The sequence below is a fragment of the Camelus dromedarius genome, chromosome 18 (genome assembly GCF_036321535.1).
Source record: "Camelus dromedarius isolate mCamDro1 chromosome 18, mCamDro1.pat, whole genome shotgun sequence".
Classification (NCBI taxonomy): domain Eukaryota; kingdom Metazoa; phylum Chordata; class Mammalia; order Artiodactyla; family Camelidae; genus Camelus; species Camelus dromedarius.
Genome location: NC_087453.1, coordinates 31,739,708 through 31,758,985, shown reverse-complemented (window position 1 = coordinate 31,758,985; position 19,278 = coordinate 31,739,708). Strand labels below are relative to the sequence as shown.

Sequence of the window (19,278 nt, the reverse complement as noted above, 5' to 3'; positions counted from 1 at the left end):
GCAAAAGAAACCATAAGCAAAATCTTGACAGCCTAATGAATGTGAGAAAATATTTGCAAAAGATGAAACTGACAAGGGCTTGATTTCCAGAATATATAAACAGCTCATATGACTTAATAAGAAAAAACAAGTAACCCATTCTAAAAATGAGGAAATGACCTAAACAAGAAATTCTCCAATGAAGAAATATGATTGACCAATAGGAACATGAAAAAAATGCTCAATATCACTAATTATCAGAGAAATGCAAATTTAAACTACAATGAAGTATCACCTCACACCAGTCAGAATGGCCATAATTCAAAAGTCCACAACAATAAATGCTGGAGAGGCTGTGGAGAAAAGGGAACCCTCCTACATTGTTTGTGGGAATGCATTCTAGTGCAGCCCTTGTGGAAAACAGTATGAAGATTCCTCAAAAGACTAAAAATATACTAACAGTATGACCCAGCAATGCCACTCTTGGGCACATATCTAGAGGGAACCCTAATTCCAGAAGATACCTGCACCCTAATATTCATAGAAGCACTATTTACAATAGGCAAGACCTGGAAACAACCTAAATGTCCATCGACAGATGACTTGATAAAGAAGATGTAGTATATTTATACAAAATAATACTATTTAGCCATAAAAAGCAACAACATAATTCCATTTGCTGCAACAAGAATGTCCCTGGAGAATGTCATTTTAAGTAAAGTTAACAAGAAAGAGAAAGAAAAATATCATATGGCATCACTCATATGTGGCATTTTTTTTAAGTGAACTTATGTATTAAACTGAAACAGACTCACAGACATAGAATACAAACTTGTGGTTGTTTGAGGGGACACGGGAAGCAATCAACTGGAAGTTCAAGATTTGCAGATACTGACTGGTATATATACAATAGATAAGCAAGTTTATACTATATAGCACAGGCAAATATACTCAATATCTTGCAGTAGCTCATGGTGAAAAATAATATTAAAATGAATATATGTATATTCGTGTATGGCTGAAGAATTGTGCTGCTCACCAGAAATTGACATAATATTGTAAGCTGACTACACATACATACATACATACATATATACATACATACATACATACCTAGAGTTTACTCAGTTGTTGGTGTACCATCCAATAAATCATTACTGTAAACCTATTATGTCATATACACTGGTTAACTCCTAAGAATTTAATGGTAAAACAGAAAGATACGGATCTGTCTGTGTGATTCAAGCTCAAAGTATCTTCATTTTTTTATTACTTGAATTCTTATTTCTGTCCCTTTACTCCCCTAACACTATCTTCTCTGAGGAACATTAGGTTCCTACTAATTGCTAATCCAGTAGTTTCACCTCATCTCTTACCCCACTGGAACATTCTGCTCTTTTGTGAGGACATTTGTTCATTTCCCATCTTGACGCTTTCTTTTTTTACTGTGGTTAGTGCTGCACTAGCTCATGACTTTCCCAACTGCTCTGGCTCCATCTAAGTCTAGTTCCTCGTCTGTGGTCCTACATCCACCCTGGGATGGAGGCCCTCCACTGGAGTCTGACCTTGGCCCGATCACTTATATTTAGGAAATTATATCTTCTACCATTGTCTTTAATTGTCCCTCAATTCCTCAAATTACAGCAGCTCCAGCCTTTCATAGTTTCCTAAATCCTAGAATCTGATTTTCTTTTCCCCAGATGGCCCATGAACATGTAATTCCAACATGTTTAGAATTGAGACTCTTTTATTCCCCCAGTCCTTTTGATGATTTGTTCTTTCCTACCATAGACCTTATCTATAACACTTTTATGCTTAGTTCTGCCATTTCTCCATTCACTGGAGGGCTACAGACCTTGGATTATCCTTGATTCCCTTGTCCCACTGGTGCCCCGCATCCAAGTATTTGCCAAATCTTGGCATCTCCATGCATTTATAACACCTGTTCATAGATCAGTTTTTCTTGTTCCCATTGCCATTGACCTTGCCATCCATTGTTTTAATAGATAATTACTCATGACGCCTTCCCACTCCTGAAGTTGACTGTATTTATTTTCCAAAATGAATTTATTCTGTGTGGTATTATCATTAGATGCTTGTTTATAGTATGCCTTCTTAGACTTTTTTGTCACAGGTTTTGCAAGTAGTGGACACCCAATAGTATTTGTTAAACTACACTGACATTATGAGACAGGTTCATCAACACCAGACTGACAGATCTGGCTTGTTTCTTAGATATTACTCATTTAAACAGAGGTTGAAATCAAATGACAATGAAATGTAGTTTTAAAATCACTTATACTTCATATAGGACTGGCTTACATGATAGACCTGCCTTTGTTGTTGGTTTTCCAACATATGGTTTATTTGAGTATATTTTCATATGGTGGATGTGGTGGCCATGAGCAACGTCAGGATGCAGGCAGTTAATGCCGAAATAGCATGTGAGAGCAGCATCTGCACTTAAGAACAAGTAAAGAGCAGGATGTTTGAGGGGAGTGGGTATAGCTTAGTAGTAGAGCACATCCCCAGTACCTCCATCAAAAAAAAAAGAAAAGAAAAAAAAGGAAAAAAGATAAACAGCAAAAAAGAGAGTATGGTTCTAAATAAAAAAAAATCTAAAAATATTTTTTTAATTGAGCATATTTGGCTACTTGATCTGTTTTATTATGAAGCCAAAACACAAACTTGACTCAGTCTTCACTGAGCTGATTTTCTTTCCTATCTTCTGAGTTGATCATGTTGTTGGACCTTGTTAGGATACCCTTGTTCATTAGCAATGAGTTTTATTATTTATTTTTATATTATTTATTATTTTTTTAAAAATGCTGTTTACTTAAACCATCCAGGAGAAACCCAGGGAAACCCAAGTGAGCTCAATAAAGAATGAACCCAGAATTCAAGACCAGTCCTGCAGGTTCTGTTGGGCTGTGGTGTACTCACTGCGTCTAACATCTCCCGGGTATGTGCTGCTGAAACACAAAACCGAGCCCGGGCTTCTGCGAGGGGAGTAGCTGGAAATCCGACGACTACTATGCCAATTTTTCTCTTTAAAAGATGCCTTGCAAAAGCCCTAAAAGGAAGATTAAAAATGAGGTTAACTGAGGGATGCCAGAATCACACTGCAAGTAAAGGAATATGGCTATCTGACTTATTTTTTTTTAATAACAATAAATAGAAGATGATTGAAGTAATGAAATTCTGTCAAATATGATCGACAAGGAAATGTGGCAGCCCATCACTTGATGGTGCCCATAACAGAGCATGTATATCAGGGGACCTACCACACTCAGTAGTTGATTGTGTGCACAGTCTTTGACACTGAGCAGAAAATGCTGATGCCTGTTACCCTCATTTAACAAGTTTGCATATATGTAAAATTTTTGTCTGCAGGTTTCCTAGGAATAAAAACCATAACATAATGCAAATGCCTAAAGAAAGAATATCTATTAGATGCAAACCTATATGTTTTAAAATATTAATACCAATAGCATAGTGTTTAAATTTCAGGAAGCCTCTACTTGATGACTATAATTTCAGAACCAGGATTAGAGTGCCTGCAGACGCCAACACCAAGTCATATTCTAACTCCAGAGACAATGATTTTATTTTCCATCAAGCCACTTTTATGTGTATGTTCCTCATTTGTTATGTGTATGTTCAGGGATAACAAATCCATTTGGCTGGATTAAGGGGGAGAGGGGCAGGAGGAAGGCAAGGAAAGAAATACAAAGGAACTGACCTGTAGATGCAGCCTGTGACATAGGTCATTTAACTCCAAAGCTCTTTGACACAGAGTAAAAGCTTTTTAAGCTATAATTCTTTCCCCTTAATTGCATCTATCCTCTTTTTATTCCCAAGCTAAACTCAGTAATGATTTTTGAATATCAAGCTCTCAATTTTTGGTGCCAAGAGCCAATGTTAGACACAGGCATGTGCCCCTAAGTGAGTTTTCCCACTTTTGTTCTCTGTCACTATCTGCAGGGTTCCTGAGTCACAGAGATGCTCTGCCCACAGGTGGAGTAAACATCTCAGAGTTGTTCTTAGCACTAAGAGGTTGCTGGTGTCTTATTTTAGGCTGGCAGCTGAGAGTACCACAGACACCTTCCAGTTATAACTTAGAAGAAATCCTCGATGCAGATGTTGAAAGGCCACTGTATCTTTCATTCCCCTAGTGTTTAGCTGCCTGCTTTTGGGTTGCCTTGCACAGAACACAGGCTCTCAAATGAAGCTATGGAGATACCAAGACCTACCAAACACACAGCCTTCCTGGTCCCTTGGCTCAGGTAAGGCAAGACTCACACTCTGATTTGGACTAGGGAGGTTGCAAGGCAATGGATATTTCTAACTGGAAAGCTTGAAAACAGGCCATCCTTTCACTTTCTTGATCAAACAAGGCTGCTCATGGAACTGCATGGGATGAGAGCTCATAATTGTCTGAGAAGCAAGTCAAGCGCTTTATTGCTAGAGTACAAACCACCTGACCCATGATCTTGGGTCAGTTTTCAGGACTCCTGAGAGACCATTTTCACTGTCTGCACTTTTCTCTTTGTAGCAGAGAAAGTGAGTTTTGCAGAAGAATGTAGAACAAAATACATGACTGTTGGTTCATTAGGTTAATCTGAGGCCTCCTGGAGCACTTCTGAGTTGAAACTTACACTAGCAAACCTAGCATTCTTCAGTTAAAGAATATGATTGCCCTGAACATTATATATAATGGAACTCTGGGTTTGTGCTGTCCAAAGCAAATTGGAGCTGGCTGGGCAGAAAGAAACTAAATAATATGAATGATAATAATAATTAATAATAATAATAATAATAATGGTAATAATGAATAATAATAATAATAATAATAATAATAATAATAATAATAATAATAATAATAAAATTAATACTGCATTGGAGACAGCATCATTGAATTTTGTGCACCATCATCCTCATCCACGGATGAGGCCAGTGGATAGGAAATGCAAACTCTGTACCAAATACTAAACCCAATACATTATTGATTATTAAATTGTATGTTTTATTGGTGAAATCATGTTATACTAAACTCCATAAAAGATTCCAGTGATGGAGTTGCAACAGGACTTTGTTTAAAAGGATAACTGCTGAAAGATGATATTTTCATTCTGTGGTAGGTGGAGATGGGGAGAAATCACAGTTCTTTAATAAAATCCAAGGTTTTTCTTTTTTTTTTTTTTGAGTTATAGTCAGTTTACACTGTTGCATCAATTTCTGCTGCACAGCACAATTTTTCAGTCATACATGAATATACATATATTCATTTTCATATTCTTTTTCACCATGAGCTACTAAAAGATGTTGAATATATTTCCCTGTGTGATGTTGTGATACAATACTTGTTTATCTATTTTATATGTACCTGTCAGTATCCACAAATCTCCAACTCCCAATCTGTCCCTTCCCACACTTCTCCCCCATGGCAACCACAAGTTTGTATTCTATGTCTGTGAGTCTGTTTCAGTTTTATATTTAAGTTCATTTGTCTTCTTTCTTTCATTATTTTTTTTAGATTCCACATGAGTGATATCATATGGTATTTTTCTTTCTTTTTCTGGCTTACTTCACTTAGAATGACATTCTCCAGGGACATCCATGTTGCTGCAAATGGCATTATGTTGTCATTTTTTAAAATGGCTGTATAGAATTCCATTGTATAAATATACCATGACTTATTTATCCACTCATCTGTAGATGGACACTTAGGTTGCTTCCATGTCTTGGCTATTGTAAATAGTGCTGCTATGAATATTGAGGTGCAGGTGTCTTTCGGAATTAGGGTTCCTTCAGAATATATGCCCAGGAGTTGGACTGCTGGGTCATATGGCAAGTCTATTTTTAGTCTTTTGAGGAATCTTCATACTGTTTTACACAAGGGCTGCACCAAACTGCATACCCACAAACAGTGTAGGAGGGTTCCCCTTTTTCCACACCTTCTCCAGTATTTATTGTTTGTGGACTTTTGAATGATAGTCATTCTGACTGGTGTGTGGTGATACTTCACTGTAGTTTTCATATGCATTTCTCTGATAATTAGTGATATTGAGCATTTTTTTCATGTTCCTATTGGTCATTCATATTTCATCATTGGAGAATTGTTTGTTTAGATCTTTTCCCCATTTTTGGAATGAGTTTTTTTTTTTTTCTTATTAAGTCATATGAGCTGTTTATATATTCTGTAAATCAAGCCCTTGTCAGTTTCATCTTTTGCAAATATTTTCTCACATTCATTAGGCTGTTGGGAATTTTTGCTTATGGTTTCCTTTGCTGTGCAAAATCTTTTAAGTTTAATGAGGTCCCATTTGTTTATTTTTGCTTTTATTTCTATTTTTGTGGTAGATTGCCCCAGGAGAACATTGCTGAGATGTATGTGAGATAATGTTTTGACTATGTTTTCTGCTAAGAGGTTCTTCTAAGAGGTTTTGTGTCTTGTCTTATGTTTAAATCTTTAATCCATTTTGAGTTTATTTTTGTGTATGGAGTGAGGGAGTGTTCTAGCTTCACTGAGTTACATGTTGCTGTCCAGTTTTCCCAACACCATTTGCTGAAGAGACTGTATTTATTCAGTTGTTTGTTCTTGCCTCTTGGGCAATATTAATTGACCACAGATTTGTGGGTTTATTTCTGAACTTTCTATTCTGTTCCATTGATTCATGCCTGTTTTTGTACTAATACCATTCTGTTTTAATGACTGTAGCTCTGTAGTATTGTCTGAAGTCTGGGAGGGTTATTCCTCCAGCCTCATTCTTTTTCTTCAGTAATGCTTTGGCAAGTTGGGGTCTTTTGTGATTCCATATACATTTTAATATACTTTGTTCTAGTTCTGTGAAATATGTCCTGAGTAATCTGATAGGGATTGCATTAAATCTGTAGATTACCTTGGGCAGAATGACCATTTTAAAAATATTGATTCTTCCAATTCAGGAGCATGGGATATCTTTACATTTTTTAAGTCTTCTTTAGTTTCCCTAATCAATGTATTGTAGTTCTCCATATATAAGTCTTTCACCTCCTTGGTTAGATTTATTCCTAGGTATTTTATTACTTTGGGTGTTATTTTAAAAGTGATTGCTTCTTTACTTTCTTTTCCTGTTGATTCTTCAATAGTGTAAAGAAATGCACTGATTTTTGTACATTAATCTTGTATCCTGCTATCTTGCTGAATTATCTGATTAGTTCTAGTAGTTTTTGTGTGGATCTTTTTTGGGTTTTCTCTAAATAATAACATGTCATTGGCATATAGCGATCATTTTACCTCTTCTTTTCCAATTTGGGCCCCTTTAATTTCCCTCTCTTGTCTGATTGCTGTGGCTAGGACTTCCAAGACTATGTTGAATAGGAGTGGTGAGAGTAGACAGCCTTGTCTTGTCCCAGATTTTAGTGGGAATGTTTTCAGTTTTTCACCATTAAGTATTATAATTCTGTCATAAATAGCTTTTATTATGTTAAGATATGTTCCCCTTATACCCACTTTGGTGAGGATTTTTATCATAAATGGGTGTTGAATTTTATCAAATGCTTTTTCTGCATCTATTAAGATGATCATGTGGCTTTTGTTGATGAGGTGTATTACATTGTTTGATTTGCATATGCTGAATCATCCTTGTGTTTCTAGGATGCACCCAACTTGTTCATGGTATATCATTTTTATTTGGATTCTGTTTGCTAATATTCTGTTGAGGACTTTTGAATCTATGTTCAGTTGATATTTGTCTGTAATTTTCTTTTTTGGTAGTGTCTGTCTGATTTTGGTATCAGGGTTATGGTGGCTTCATAGAATTAGTTTGGGATTACTCCCTCCTTTTCGAACTTCTGTAAGAATTTGAGAAGGACTGGTATGAGTTCTTCTTTGTATGTTTGGTAGAATTCCCACGGGAAGCCATCTGGTCCTGGACGTTTGTTTGTAGGGAGTTTTTTTTATTGCTAATTTGATTTCATTTAGTGATTGATTTGTTTAAGTGGTCATTTTATTCTTCCTTTAGTCTTGGTGGATTGCATGTTTCCAGAAACTTGCCTATTTCTTCTACATTATCCATTTTGTTTCCTTATAGTTGTTCATTAAAATCCAAGGTTTAAAAATGAGCAAATGAAAATGTGCTAACACATTGTCATACAATTAACTCCTGTTTCCCAAGCTTCTTTTACATATTAACTTTCCATTGGAGAAACATCAGAGAAAGAAACAAGGCCAGGCAGCAGGCCAGCTCTAGCCAGCAACTCCTGCCAACAACAGATAATATTACCTTCTGTAACTCACCTGTTCTGTTTCCTTAGACAACCCAATTAGATTTTCCCCATTGTAGTAATTGATGCACTTTTATTCATTAAAGAATGTTATACCGATATTCTGCATTGCTTTAATAAGAAGTGTATTTTCCACTGTGGAGTAAAGCTTGAGAGATTCCGTGCTGTGTTCTGAAAAGAGCTCTGGTTTAGAAGCAAATGGAACTGGCTTGAATTTACCCACGGCTAGTGACCCTGAGAAATTAATTTGACTTTTGTGCATCTTGGTGTCTTCATTTATAAACTAGGACTAAGCCTCCTACCCTCATTGAGTGATCACTTGGTTTAAGAACCTTTCTTTGCATGTAATTAACATTCAGAAATGCTAGCTTCTCTCTAAAAAACTTCTTAAATTCCAAACTAGTAGATATTTTGACATGTCATCCAGGGTCTATCAGTACAATTGAGGCAGAACATAGCAAGATCTTTTCCTACTCTTTTCCCCAGAGTTCTATTTTTTATTAATGTAACCAAAGACTTTAATAGTTATTTTGAAAAGTCATGCAACCATGATGACTCAACCTTGCACTCAGTTGAAACTAACAATAATCATCATTGTAGCACCAGTAGTAGTTGTAGTCATAACAATGGGTACCACTGATTGAGTCCTTACAGTATAACAAGCACTCTATTAAGTGCTTTATATACATTATTAATACTATTAATAATAACAACTAACACTGTGTAGCTTCTATATAAGAGGCGACATGATAAATGCTGATAGACATCACCTTTAATATTTGAATGATCTTATGAAATAGGTCCTATAACATTCCTGTTTCAATATGAGAAAAGTGGGGCTGCAGAAGGTTGGATAACTTGTCCTAGAACTCCAGCCAGCAAGAGGTAGAATCAAAATTCATTTTTATTCCAAACATCTCATTACACCCTAGAATGTAACTTTTCTAGGAAACTGTCTTTCAGTTTTATTTTCATTTTTACATTATCTTTGTCTAGTTAGGATGCCTGGCATAGAGAAGAAGGGAACTCCCTTCCTTTGTCTGTTATTGTTTCATTTAAGTACATTTTTAAAAATTCTTCATGGGCTCTTCTCATTGGATGGGCTCATTTTCTCAGTCTGTTAGGATTCTAATCCCAGCTTCCATCATCAAAGTCAGAACTTTCCAACACACTTCTAACCTACTCTCCAGTGTTGTGTACTTTACACTTTTAAATATAAAACAAGTTTACTTTTGGTGTCTTCATTTGAACTAATCATCCAATATTAGAGAGACATGGTCTAGTTTGGAGTCACAACACACCATGGCCCCAAACACTCTGAGTAAAAGTGGGTTTTCATTTGTTTTCCAAGAGTGAATGGAAAGGGGTTTGAGTTTTCTGCCACTTTGAATCACCATTCACTGTCACCCATCCCTGCCATTAGCACTGAGTAGTGTGGGAGTGCAAACTTGGGTTAACAAACTTTGATATTAGTAGTGATTGTTTTTACCAAATCATATTCTTACCTTTATGCATTCTCACCTTTATGTAGGCACATAAGAAAGGTATAATCAAACCCAATTTTTTTAAATTTGTCTTTACACTGCTACTTCAAAGTAAAATGTCTAAGAGCACAAAAGGCTGATTTATCCATACCAGTTACCACCTTATCTATGGAACTTAGCTTAGTTGCCATAAAGCTGATTTGCTAACAGGAATCTGCTACAATCTATTTTCTTGCCATAAAAACTAGACACATGCTTTGCTCGCTTTGCTTAGTTCAAGGTCATAGATTCAGGGCTGCTTGTGCTTATGGAAAACCGTAACTCATCCCTTGCCCTAACTGTCAGGACATGCTTCACTTATCAGGTGTAGGTGGATAGAGTAGGCTGCTCTTGCTCACAGAAGACTATGACTAAGCCCTTAGCTGGGAATAGCTGGGCTGCTTTGCATATTTAGACAATTTCTGATCATTGTATGGAGACTCTGTGGTGGTCTGATTTTCATTATCAATTGTTTGGAACACTGTAACCTTCCTCATGATTGTTTGAGGTTTAAAGTAACTGTACTATCAACTGTATACTTTCTGGATCCTGGACTATTGTAATCTCTATAAGTATAAATTAAGATTATAATGTTTCCATTTTTCATGAACTAAAACTGCTGATCTACATCTCTGTACATACACCATGCCCCTTACTCATTCCTATGACATATTTTACTTTGATTCTTTGTTTGACTATTCTCAATAAATACAAGAGCTTTGGAGGAGCTCAGGGAGTTGGTCTGTCACTTCCTCTCACTCTTTTGACTTGATAAAGTCTTGAGTAATTTCGTTCTTCTGTGGTCAGACTTTTGCTGGACAAAACCCACAACAAACAAAACCCACAGAGTAGTAACCTGTGACATGTCTGTAGTACACAATCTTTTTGGCAACTCCTGGCACTGATTTCTGGACCCAGATTCATAAAGGGCTAAGTGGTGGGAATGCTGTGCTTCACTAGATAACTTGTATGTGTGTTTTAACTGCTTGTTATTTTGCTGGGTGAAGGGACACAAGAGTGTACTCTGAAGACTTAGTCTCTTGGGAATGTATAACTCAGTCCTACCCATTATGAGTTCTCAACAAATAGCCCCAGAACTTCTTTTCTGTACTACATTTAATACTCTGCCCATCTATTTAAGCTGTTAGAGAACCAAACAGAAAGTTCTAATAATGGAGTTATGTCAAAGGAGAGTCAGGACATGGAGAATCTGATAAACATATGTTGAAAATTACTTTCCACCATGAACTTTGTCAGACAGGCATTTGTTCATTTGTATGCGTGTACTCCACTCTGGTCTGTTCATATGAATTTATGTTTTATTTTATTTTTTAGTGGAGGTGCTAGGGATTGAACCCAAGACCTCATGCATGACAAGCATGCACTCTACCACTGAACTATACACTGTCCTTCCCCATGAGACACATTTTACATTTAGGAAGGATTTTAATTAACTTCCTTTTAGTAACAGAGTTAATTAGTCTCTAGCATGTTGAAGAATGGCTCATGTATAAAATCATTTATGCCATACTGATAAAAAGTCATGTTTTTCTCTTTATGCAGTTGTCACTGGTGCTCAACTTCAGCATTGTAATCACTGGGAAACAACCCCAAATAGGCTTACAGGAGAGGCATTAAAATTTGGGGTTAAAAGCAAGAGCTTTGGAGTAAGCCTAGGTTGGGGTTTGCCTCTTGGTTTTACTACTGTTTAACCTATATGATACTGGGAAGCTATTTAACTGCTCTCATCTTGAGTTTCCCCACACTAGAAATCAGGTTAGCTTCTCGTAAGGATGGCTGAGATTTCAATGGGAGAAAACACAGAGCCTGATAATGTTGATTTTAAATGTTGGGAGATTTGGTTTTCTAAAGTTCTCCCTGAGAAATATCTTGGGGTGGGAGGAGGTGCAGAATCATCTTTAATTTATAAATGAGGCCTCAGGTGGTAAGTGACTTCCTACAGTTCACAGTGATTGAAAATGGTGGACCTTCCCACCTGGTTCCCTCCCCATAAGACTCATGAAAAGGACTTGCTGATGGCAGATGACTTCTGAGAAGCTGGACAAGTGAATTCTGAACTTGGCATCCTGCTCAATGTGCATAAGCAATACCTATGCTGAAAGAGCCTCCTGGGTCAAAAGCACCATCTCAGTCACCTGGGGCTTATGTGTTCTCCTGAGGGCCCTTGGATACTCACGCTACTTTAGCAGGCATGTAAAGGAGCAGGGGGACCACTGGAGATTCCTCATGGCCGTAGATAATGAATCCCATTTCTTTCAGTCTCTGTCTGAAGTATCTTGTGTTTTTGGCAAGTTGTTGTACTCTCTGCAACCCTGAAAGGAGACAGGCATGAAATCCATCAATTCCCATCTGGAAGAGGGAAGCAAAGGTCAGACTATCTTGGCAAGTGTGCCTAAGTCTTTGTGTAGGCTGCTTTATTAGCTGAGAGGGGGTCATAGCAGGGTGGGGAAGTACCTCCTGGTGAGCAGGTGTGGGCACTGATGACCAGGATCTGCCCTGAGCCTGGAAGATAGGATTCAGGGGGGGATGCTGCTGCTAGATACTGCTAGCAACTAAAGCCAAGCTAGGCTGCAGGGAAGTAAGGGAGCAGAAAGGGTAACAAGAAGGAAGAAGGTGAATTATCATTTATTAGATACTTGTTGTGTATGGACTCTATGCTAAGTACCATAAACACACCAGTTTAGAAGAAGAAGGAAGTGTAACAAGGAGTTACACACACACACTCAACTCCACACCAGTTGTTGGTTGAGGCTTTTTAGCTAAGCTGAGCTTGCCCATTAATTTGCCGCTCATCTAGGTCTCTAGTCAAAGAATACTTCATCCAATCTGAATTTAAAGGGGTAGCACATCCCGGGACAAAGATGGATCCAGCAGAGACGAAGACTGTTTGTGAGGTTCTGGTGGTAGTAGAGTAATGGAGGAAAGGAAAGAGGGGAACCTCTGCTTTCCCTGGCCAGAAAAAAAGAGTTGTCCCCAAACAGATCAATAAATGTACATGTGTCCATTTCAAGGTTATTGGTGCTTCAGGTGAAAAGCTATCTTCTCTCCTAAGTGTGCGTCCCAGTGGGGAGATCACACATTATGAGATGACAAAGGGAACTAAAGAGTAGAAAGAGTTCAATAGACACCTGTCAACTCAGTTCTACCTCTAATCAGGTAAGTGAGTAGATAAAGCCAGAGAGCTGTTGCTCAATAAGGAAGATTGACTAGGATTGAGTATTTAAGTCCTGTAGAAATCAGTCCAAGGTTTCATTTGATGCAAGTTTGCTATTAAGCATGAATTTACTAATACAGCTGATCTTCATTCTAATTGGTTGGGCATCCATTCAAAGTGAGCATCTCTTACTCTACCCATTATTCAATATTTTGGACATCACTGCTGGGTGTTTGTAACTCTTTAGTCGGAAAATAGATAAAAATTTCAGTAAACATTCAATCACATTCTTCTAGTTTCTTTTTAGAAACATGGCCCCATATGCATTGACAAAGGGTTGAGCAGTGGTTAACTCCTGCTCAGCATCCTTCCTCCAGAGGATCATGATGTTCAGGTAGAGTTGGCCCCATTTTTCCTGTTTGATACAGGGGTAGGGTGTGACACAGACCTGGCCTATTGGAATACTGCATCACCCTTATAATTGGTTCAGTGATGGAACACTACCAGAGTCCTTCAGATCTACTGAGGAAGTGTAAAAACAAGGTCTCCCTCAAGTTACATATTTGCCATTATATAGAAGAAAACTGCTTGAGAGTGATGTTGACTCAGAAGAAAAACAAGACTCAAAACAACAAGAATCTAGTTGGCATCACTGGAACTCTTGGGTCTAGCAGTGTCTAAGTGATTCCATCCTTTGGACTCTCCATGTTGTGTAAACCAATACATTTCATTTTCTTACTAAAACTACTCTGAGCTGAATTTCACCTACAACCCAATGTGTCCTGCATAATATAGGTGGCAAATAATCAGATGAGGTGACCTGTAAAAGACGATAATAATATCATCAGCAATAATGACTGTAGCTCACAAACATGTAATGTCAACTTTGTTATAAGCATTTGATGTTTAATTATTTTAGACCTCACAACAACTATATTGAGGTAGATGCTATAATCTCATGCTATACATGAGGAGACAAGTAACACCCAAATTCACACAGTTGGTAGGTAACAGGGCCAGAATTTGAACCCAGGCAATTGGGTTCTAGAATCTGCCATTAACTCCTACATTATGTTGCTCTGCCCAATAGAAGCAATTGATGATGTCCACCCAGATAACTGATGGTGGCCAACTCATCTCCTCAAGCTTAGTAAAACTTATTTCTAACACTTGTTAATATCATTGCTACTGTCACTCTCTAGTAAGGCAGTTGACATGTTGAGGGCTGAACAAGATTTTGGCAGCTTCATGTTGTGAGCAGCTGGGGGACAGCATCGAGGACTACAGTCTAGGGCTTGCTACAGGGGAGGACTGGTACCCCCTTCACCTTGGATGGAGGCCTGAAGGGGTTCCCTTAAGGAATAAGAATGAACCAGAAATAGACAGGCCCTCACAGGGTACTTTTTAAATCTAATCATCTGACATTTTTCCTTTGGTTCCATCACTCCCAAAATATTTCAGATATTTCCTTGAGATTTTGTGTTGCTCATCAGGCCTAAATGGACTTGACTTCTGTGACATTTTAAATTTGTTAACAGTGTATGCCAAGGAATGGAGACTTGGTTGCATGGAATACCAACCAAGGAGGGGGTTGTTGAATGCTTCAATTGTTCCTGCTTGTTTTCTGTTACTACTCTTCATCTTTTCACCCAATCCCAGTTCTCAAGGGAGAGCCTTCCCCAGCTCTGCCAGTTCTCAGCAAGCAGATTGTGATGGAGAAAGAATCTGGTTTATTGTACTTTCTCAGGAAAGCAGTCCTCTCAACCATGCTGGCCACAGTCAATGTATGGAGGATAAGCTCAACCCAAGAGAATTCCATTTGAGTGCTGGCCTGGGAGCCATGTGTTGGTTTATCATAAAAAGTTTGCCAAAGAGAGTTAAACCAGTAAGATTTTCTTGCCAGTAGAGTATGAATAGAAAAGTTTAGAGAAAACCAATGATTGGAGGAAGACTAGAAATTGAGGGGCACTGAGGAAAAAAAAGATAATTATCAGATTCTATGAGACAGAGGAAACCACTGGTCAGTTCAAGCTATGGTGCCCCATGAAGAAAAGAAGTGCATACTGCAAGGTTAGTCAGGAACAACAGGAAGAGAAGAAACAGAAACAAGGAAGAGTTTATAGTCTAGTCGGGGAGACAGACATTAATCAAATAATCACATGAGTGGATGTAAGGTTGCAATTCAGACGAATGCCATAAAGGATGTTACGTGGTGTTAGGAGAGGCCATAGTAGAGTGATTGAAGTAAGTCTGAGGAAATCAGTAAATGATGAGTGAGCTGAGATCTGAAGGATGGATAAATGTTAACAAGACAAAGAACCAGAGTAGAGAACTCCTGACACAGGAAACAGATGAAATAGTCCTATGATTTGTAACAAAAAGAGTGGCTGAGAACCAGTGAGATGTGGTTGAGTATAGGGCAAGACAAGACTGGAACGATGAAGAGACTGTCTAAAAATTTCATGAGTGCAGGAATTGAGGGATCCAACATTGAATGGTTGGTAAGAGGAGGGTGCATTTCAAGGGGAGATAGACAGGCACAATCAGGGAGGAAGTCAGGAGATGATGAAATAATGTTCATTGGAGTTATCAACATGGCAGTCATAAATAACCTTTTCTTTGGTTCCCCTGGTTTGGACCTTGGTTTTAAAGAAACAGGTAGCTGTAATTATGGTTTACTTCAATTCATATGAGCTTTCAGATTCCTGCACACCTCCTTATGAAAGATAAGTCCACTCCCCTAAAATTCCACACTTGCAACATGAATGCAAGTAAAGGATTTGGAGAAGTTAGAACTATTTGCATAAATTCTGTTGCATAGGCACAGCTCCCTTTGTGGTTAAAGAAAATAACTGTTTTATAACATGTTGAAATGTCCCCTTGGAAATTTTTGTATGTACAGAAAACCATCTATTGAAGGACAGAACCAAAAATGAGGAAGGAAAATACTTGTTATTATTAAAAAAAAAAACTTCATCTATACACTTAGACTGTGTGTTTAGGAAGACGAGAACATAGGGGTAGGGGGAGATTGTGGACTGGAGAAGGAAAAGAGAAGAGGGGCTAGAATAAAACTCATCTTAAAGAAGGTGATTCAAATGAATGCACAGATCTACATCCCAATGACCAAAATGTATTCCATATGGCTTGTCCCCTTGTGTGTTCAGCTCTTTTGTTGATTGTTGGTTGCACAATGAATAGATGACTTCATCAGATTAGGTATGATGATTCCTAAATGATCCCCCTCAAGCATAAGAAGGATTTCCTGGCCTGAATTGCATGAATGATTTGAACTGCTTTTCCCAGTGGCATTATCTTTGCACTTTCCCATGACTCATCCATCAGTGGATTGCCCAGCTACTTAATTGGCCCTGTCAGTCCTCTCTGCCTTGATTAATGCAAGTAACTGGATCACCAGCTGATGTCATCACTTTCCTGCTTCTAGATCCTTTGAAGAGTTGACCAAACAGATAAGAATATTGATCCCAGGGGCAGCTGACTCTTAAGAATTGAATATTTTATTATTGCTCTGTCTTTTCCATCTTTGAATCATTTAGCACAGCATGGCTGAGAAGCCATTATGACACACTGGTCACCATGTTTTCTCATACAGGGTTACTATAAATACCTTTGAGGTCCTTGGAGTTGGCCAAGGTTCAGATTCTTTCAATTACTTGATTGCTCACTCTTTCAAATTGGAAACATTCTCCTACTCTTGGACGGCCTGGGGGCAGAGAGAAATTTGTACATATAGAATGCTACTCATTTAGACAGGATGTGGGTGATTTTATTAATTATGTTGTGCTTTGAGATCCTTGTTTGAAGAGTGCTTTGTAAAAGTAGAAGGCATTTTTAGCACTTGTCCTTTTGTATAGGCACAGCTATGTCAGGGTGCCATGGAGATGGGGCATGGCGGTAACCATCCCTCTCAACACTCAAAGTTCCTAATTAAATAGTGTCTGCTCCTTCTTCCACCTTTTCCAGAGGGAAGAGAGGGAAGACCCCGCACAGATAAATAAGTGAATGAGTTGATCTCTTGTGTAGAATTCTGGAGACTTTATACAGGTGTTTATTTTCTTTTTTATTCTGGGTTTTCCAGAAAAGGAATAGGCTTTGGAGTTAAATGGACTAGGAACCAAACTCCACCTGGATAATTTAAGGCCTTAAAAGCTCAGTCTTACCCGTAAAATAGAGATAAATTAGTTTATCTCACAGGAAGATTGGGAGAAATGAAGGGGTTAAAACAGGATAGCTTTGAATGGTGTCTGGCATGCAGTTGGTGCTTGAAAGTTTGGTTACACTTTTCCATTGGCTGTAGTTCTCAGCAGCCCCAGTGGCACCTCAGAATAGTCTGGAGAGCTTGGCAACATCCTCTCCTGAGTCCACACTCCTGATCAATGAAATCAGGTCTCTGGAGATGGGACCAATCATAAGTTCTGATCGTCACATGGTACAGTCAAGGAGACGAAGGTGTCTCAGAGACAGCGGCCTTTAACCGTCCCCTCAGGCCATGTGAGGCTGTGTTAGGTATATGACATGATTGTTTCTTGGCTAAGTCATACTCCTTGGTTGGCCATGGAAAGTAAAAGATGAGCATGTGTCCTAGCCTTTGGTTTCACAAGATCACATCCCAGCCATTACTGAGTGCTAGAGGTCTCTAATAGTCCATCTGTGTGGTGATGTGCTCCTCTGAGAGTTATCAACCTGAGATCAACCCCACTGTCACTCTCGCCCTCTCTCATGAGTCAGGATAAGATCATGGGTGGTCACATCTGGGCAGATGACCTGCCTGCTGCCGTTCTACTCCTTTGGATTTCTAACTCTGCCAGTTTAAGAGATGGATTAGGTTTGTCCTTATCTCCAATGCTGTTAAAACAAAAACAGCTGGGACAGGGGAAGGAAAACAAAATGCAAAACGTCCAACTACAAAGTTCTGTTGTCCCCCAGTAAAAACAATCATTTGTGGCATTTTCAAAATATGCTTAGGACAGCTCAATCTCCAGAGGGCCAGGAGGATTATGGACAGTGGACACTCCCATGATGATCTTTCCAAAGCTAAAGAAAAATTTCTTCTCTGTGAGCCATCCAAATGTAGAAAAGGAGAAAGGGATTCCCCCCATGAGCCTGAGTGAAGGAGGCGGATTTGAGCAGCTTGTGAGCCAATATCAGTGCCACTCTCTATTCCTGCAGATGCTGCAAGCTAACTCTCTAACAGACACCACAGGGGGACTTACCTAATTACTCCCCAGGCTTAAAAAGGCACTTTCAGAAACACACACTGCCACCTTCCACCAGTGCAGAATACAGACCGAGTGACTTCATCCATGCACCTAGGCAGACTTACTTGGGAATGACGGTTCCTACTTTAAAGGCAGGAAGACTTTCCATAAAACACATCTCATAATTTAAGAAGTAGATCTTTCTGAACAACCAAATTGATCTTAAAGAGTGCCTGCAGTGGTATGAGAAGGCCTCCCCTGGCCTCCTTCCCCTTCATTGCCTGATGCTCACCCTTTGCTGCTCCTTCTGGCCTGGGGCAGGTCTGGGAGAGACCTTGGAGTCAAGTTTCAATGTGGCAGCAGGAACCAGTGTCTATTGTTTAAAGCTCTGGACACCAGACAAGACATTCTGTTCCAGCACACTCAGGGGCAGAGAGAGCTCAGTAAAGATCAAGAGGCTACAGAGCAGCAAGAAGCATAAGAATCCCATTAGCAGTGACAAGCTCCCCAGTGGGATGGAGAAAGCAGTGTTTGCAGGGGTTTGCTGAGGGAAGCACACATGTTTATTGGGCACTGAAGCTTTCCCTTTTGATGTCCAAATTCCAAGGTTACAGCATATTTTATTGTCACAGACACATGTTCTGAGGACTGTCTAGGCCACTCAGTCAGGCCCCAAGGGGATGCACACAGGAGCAGGAGCCAGAGGGCCTGACATTGGGGGTGGACAGCTGCCTGTATGGCCGGACTTAACACCCCTGCCTCCACCTCCCCACCCACTGCTCAAATATACCATCAGGGGTTAATCCATAAGGGAGGTGAGAATGGACGTCTCTTGTAAACCTACTATGAGCCAGGAGAAGTGTTTGGGGGCCCCTTTCACAGATGAGGAAACAAAAGCTGGGAAATCATGACCGTCATCCAGCTGACCTGGACATTGACTGTGCCCTCAGGTCTATCAAAGACTGCTCTGCAAAAGAAGCTGGAAACTCCTTTGAGAACTGTGAGTCCCATGAGTCATAGATTCATACACTTCACATGTGAAATACACTCACTTTCTACCAGAGCCTACTGCCAAGGTGGAACAGAGGGTGAAAAACTTCTGGGGTTGTTTGGA

The 19,278-nt window shown here is 39.0% G+C and overlaps 1 protein-coding gene across 2 annotated transcripts in view; it reads right to left on the bottom strand.

Annotated features, from left to right (window-relative positions):
* LOC105096266 (serine palmitoyltransferase 3) overlaps window positions 1-19,278 on the bottom strand; it is a 150,909-nt gene that overhangs the window by 27,325 nt on the left and 104,306 nt on the right. For both annotated transcript variants that reach the window (XR_004131009.2, XM_031434252.2), the window contains exons 10-11: window positions 11,968-12,103; window positions 2,923-3,052 (exon numbers count right to left, since the gene is read on the bottom strand). Coding sequence is in view for 1 of the 2 variants with exons in the window: in XM_031434252.2 (XP_031290112.1) it covers window positions 2,923-3,052; window positions 11,968-12,103 (266 nt within the window). In the remaining variant the exon portion in view is untranslated. The remainder of the gene's footprint in view (window positions 1-2,922; window positions 3,053-11,967; window positions 12,104-19,278) is intronic.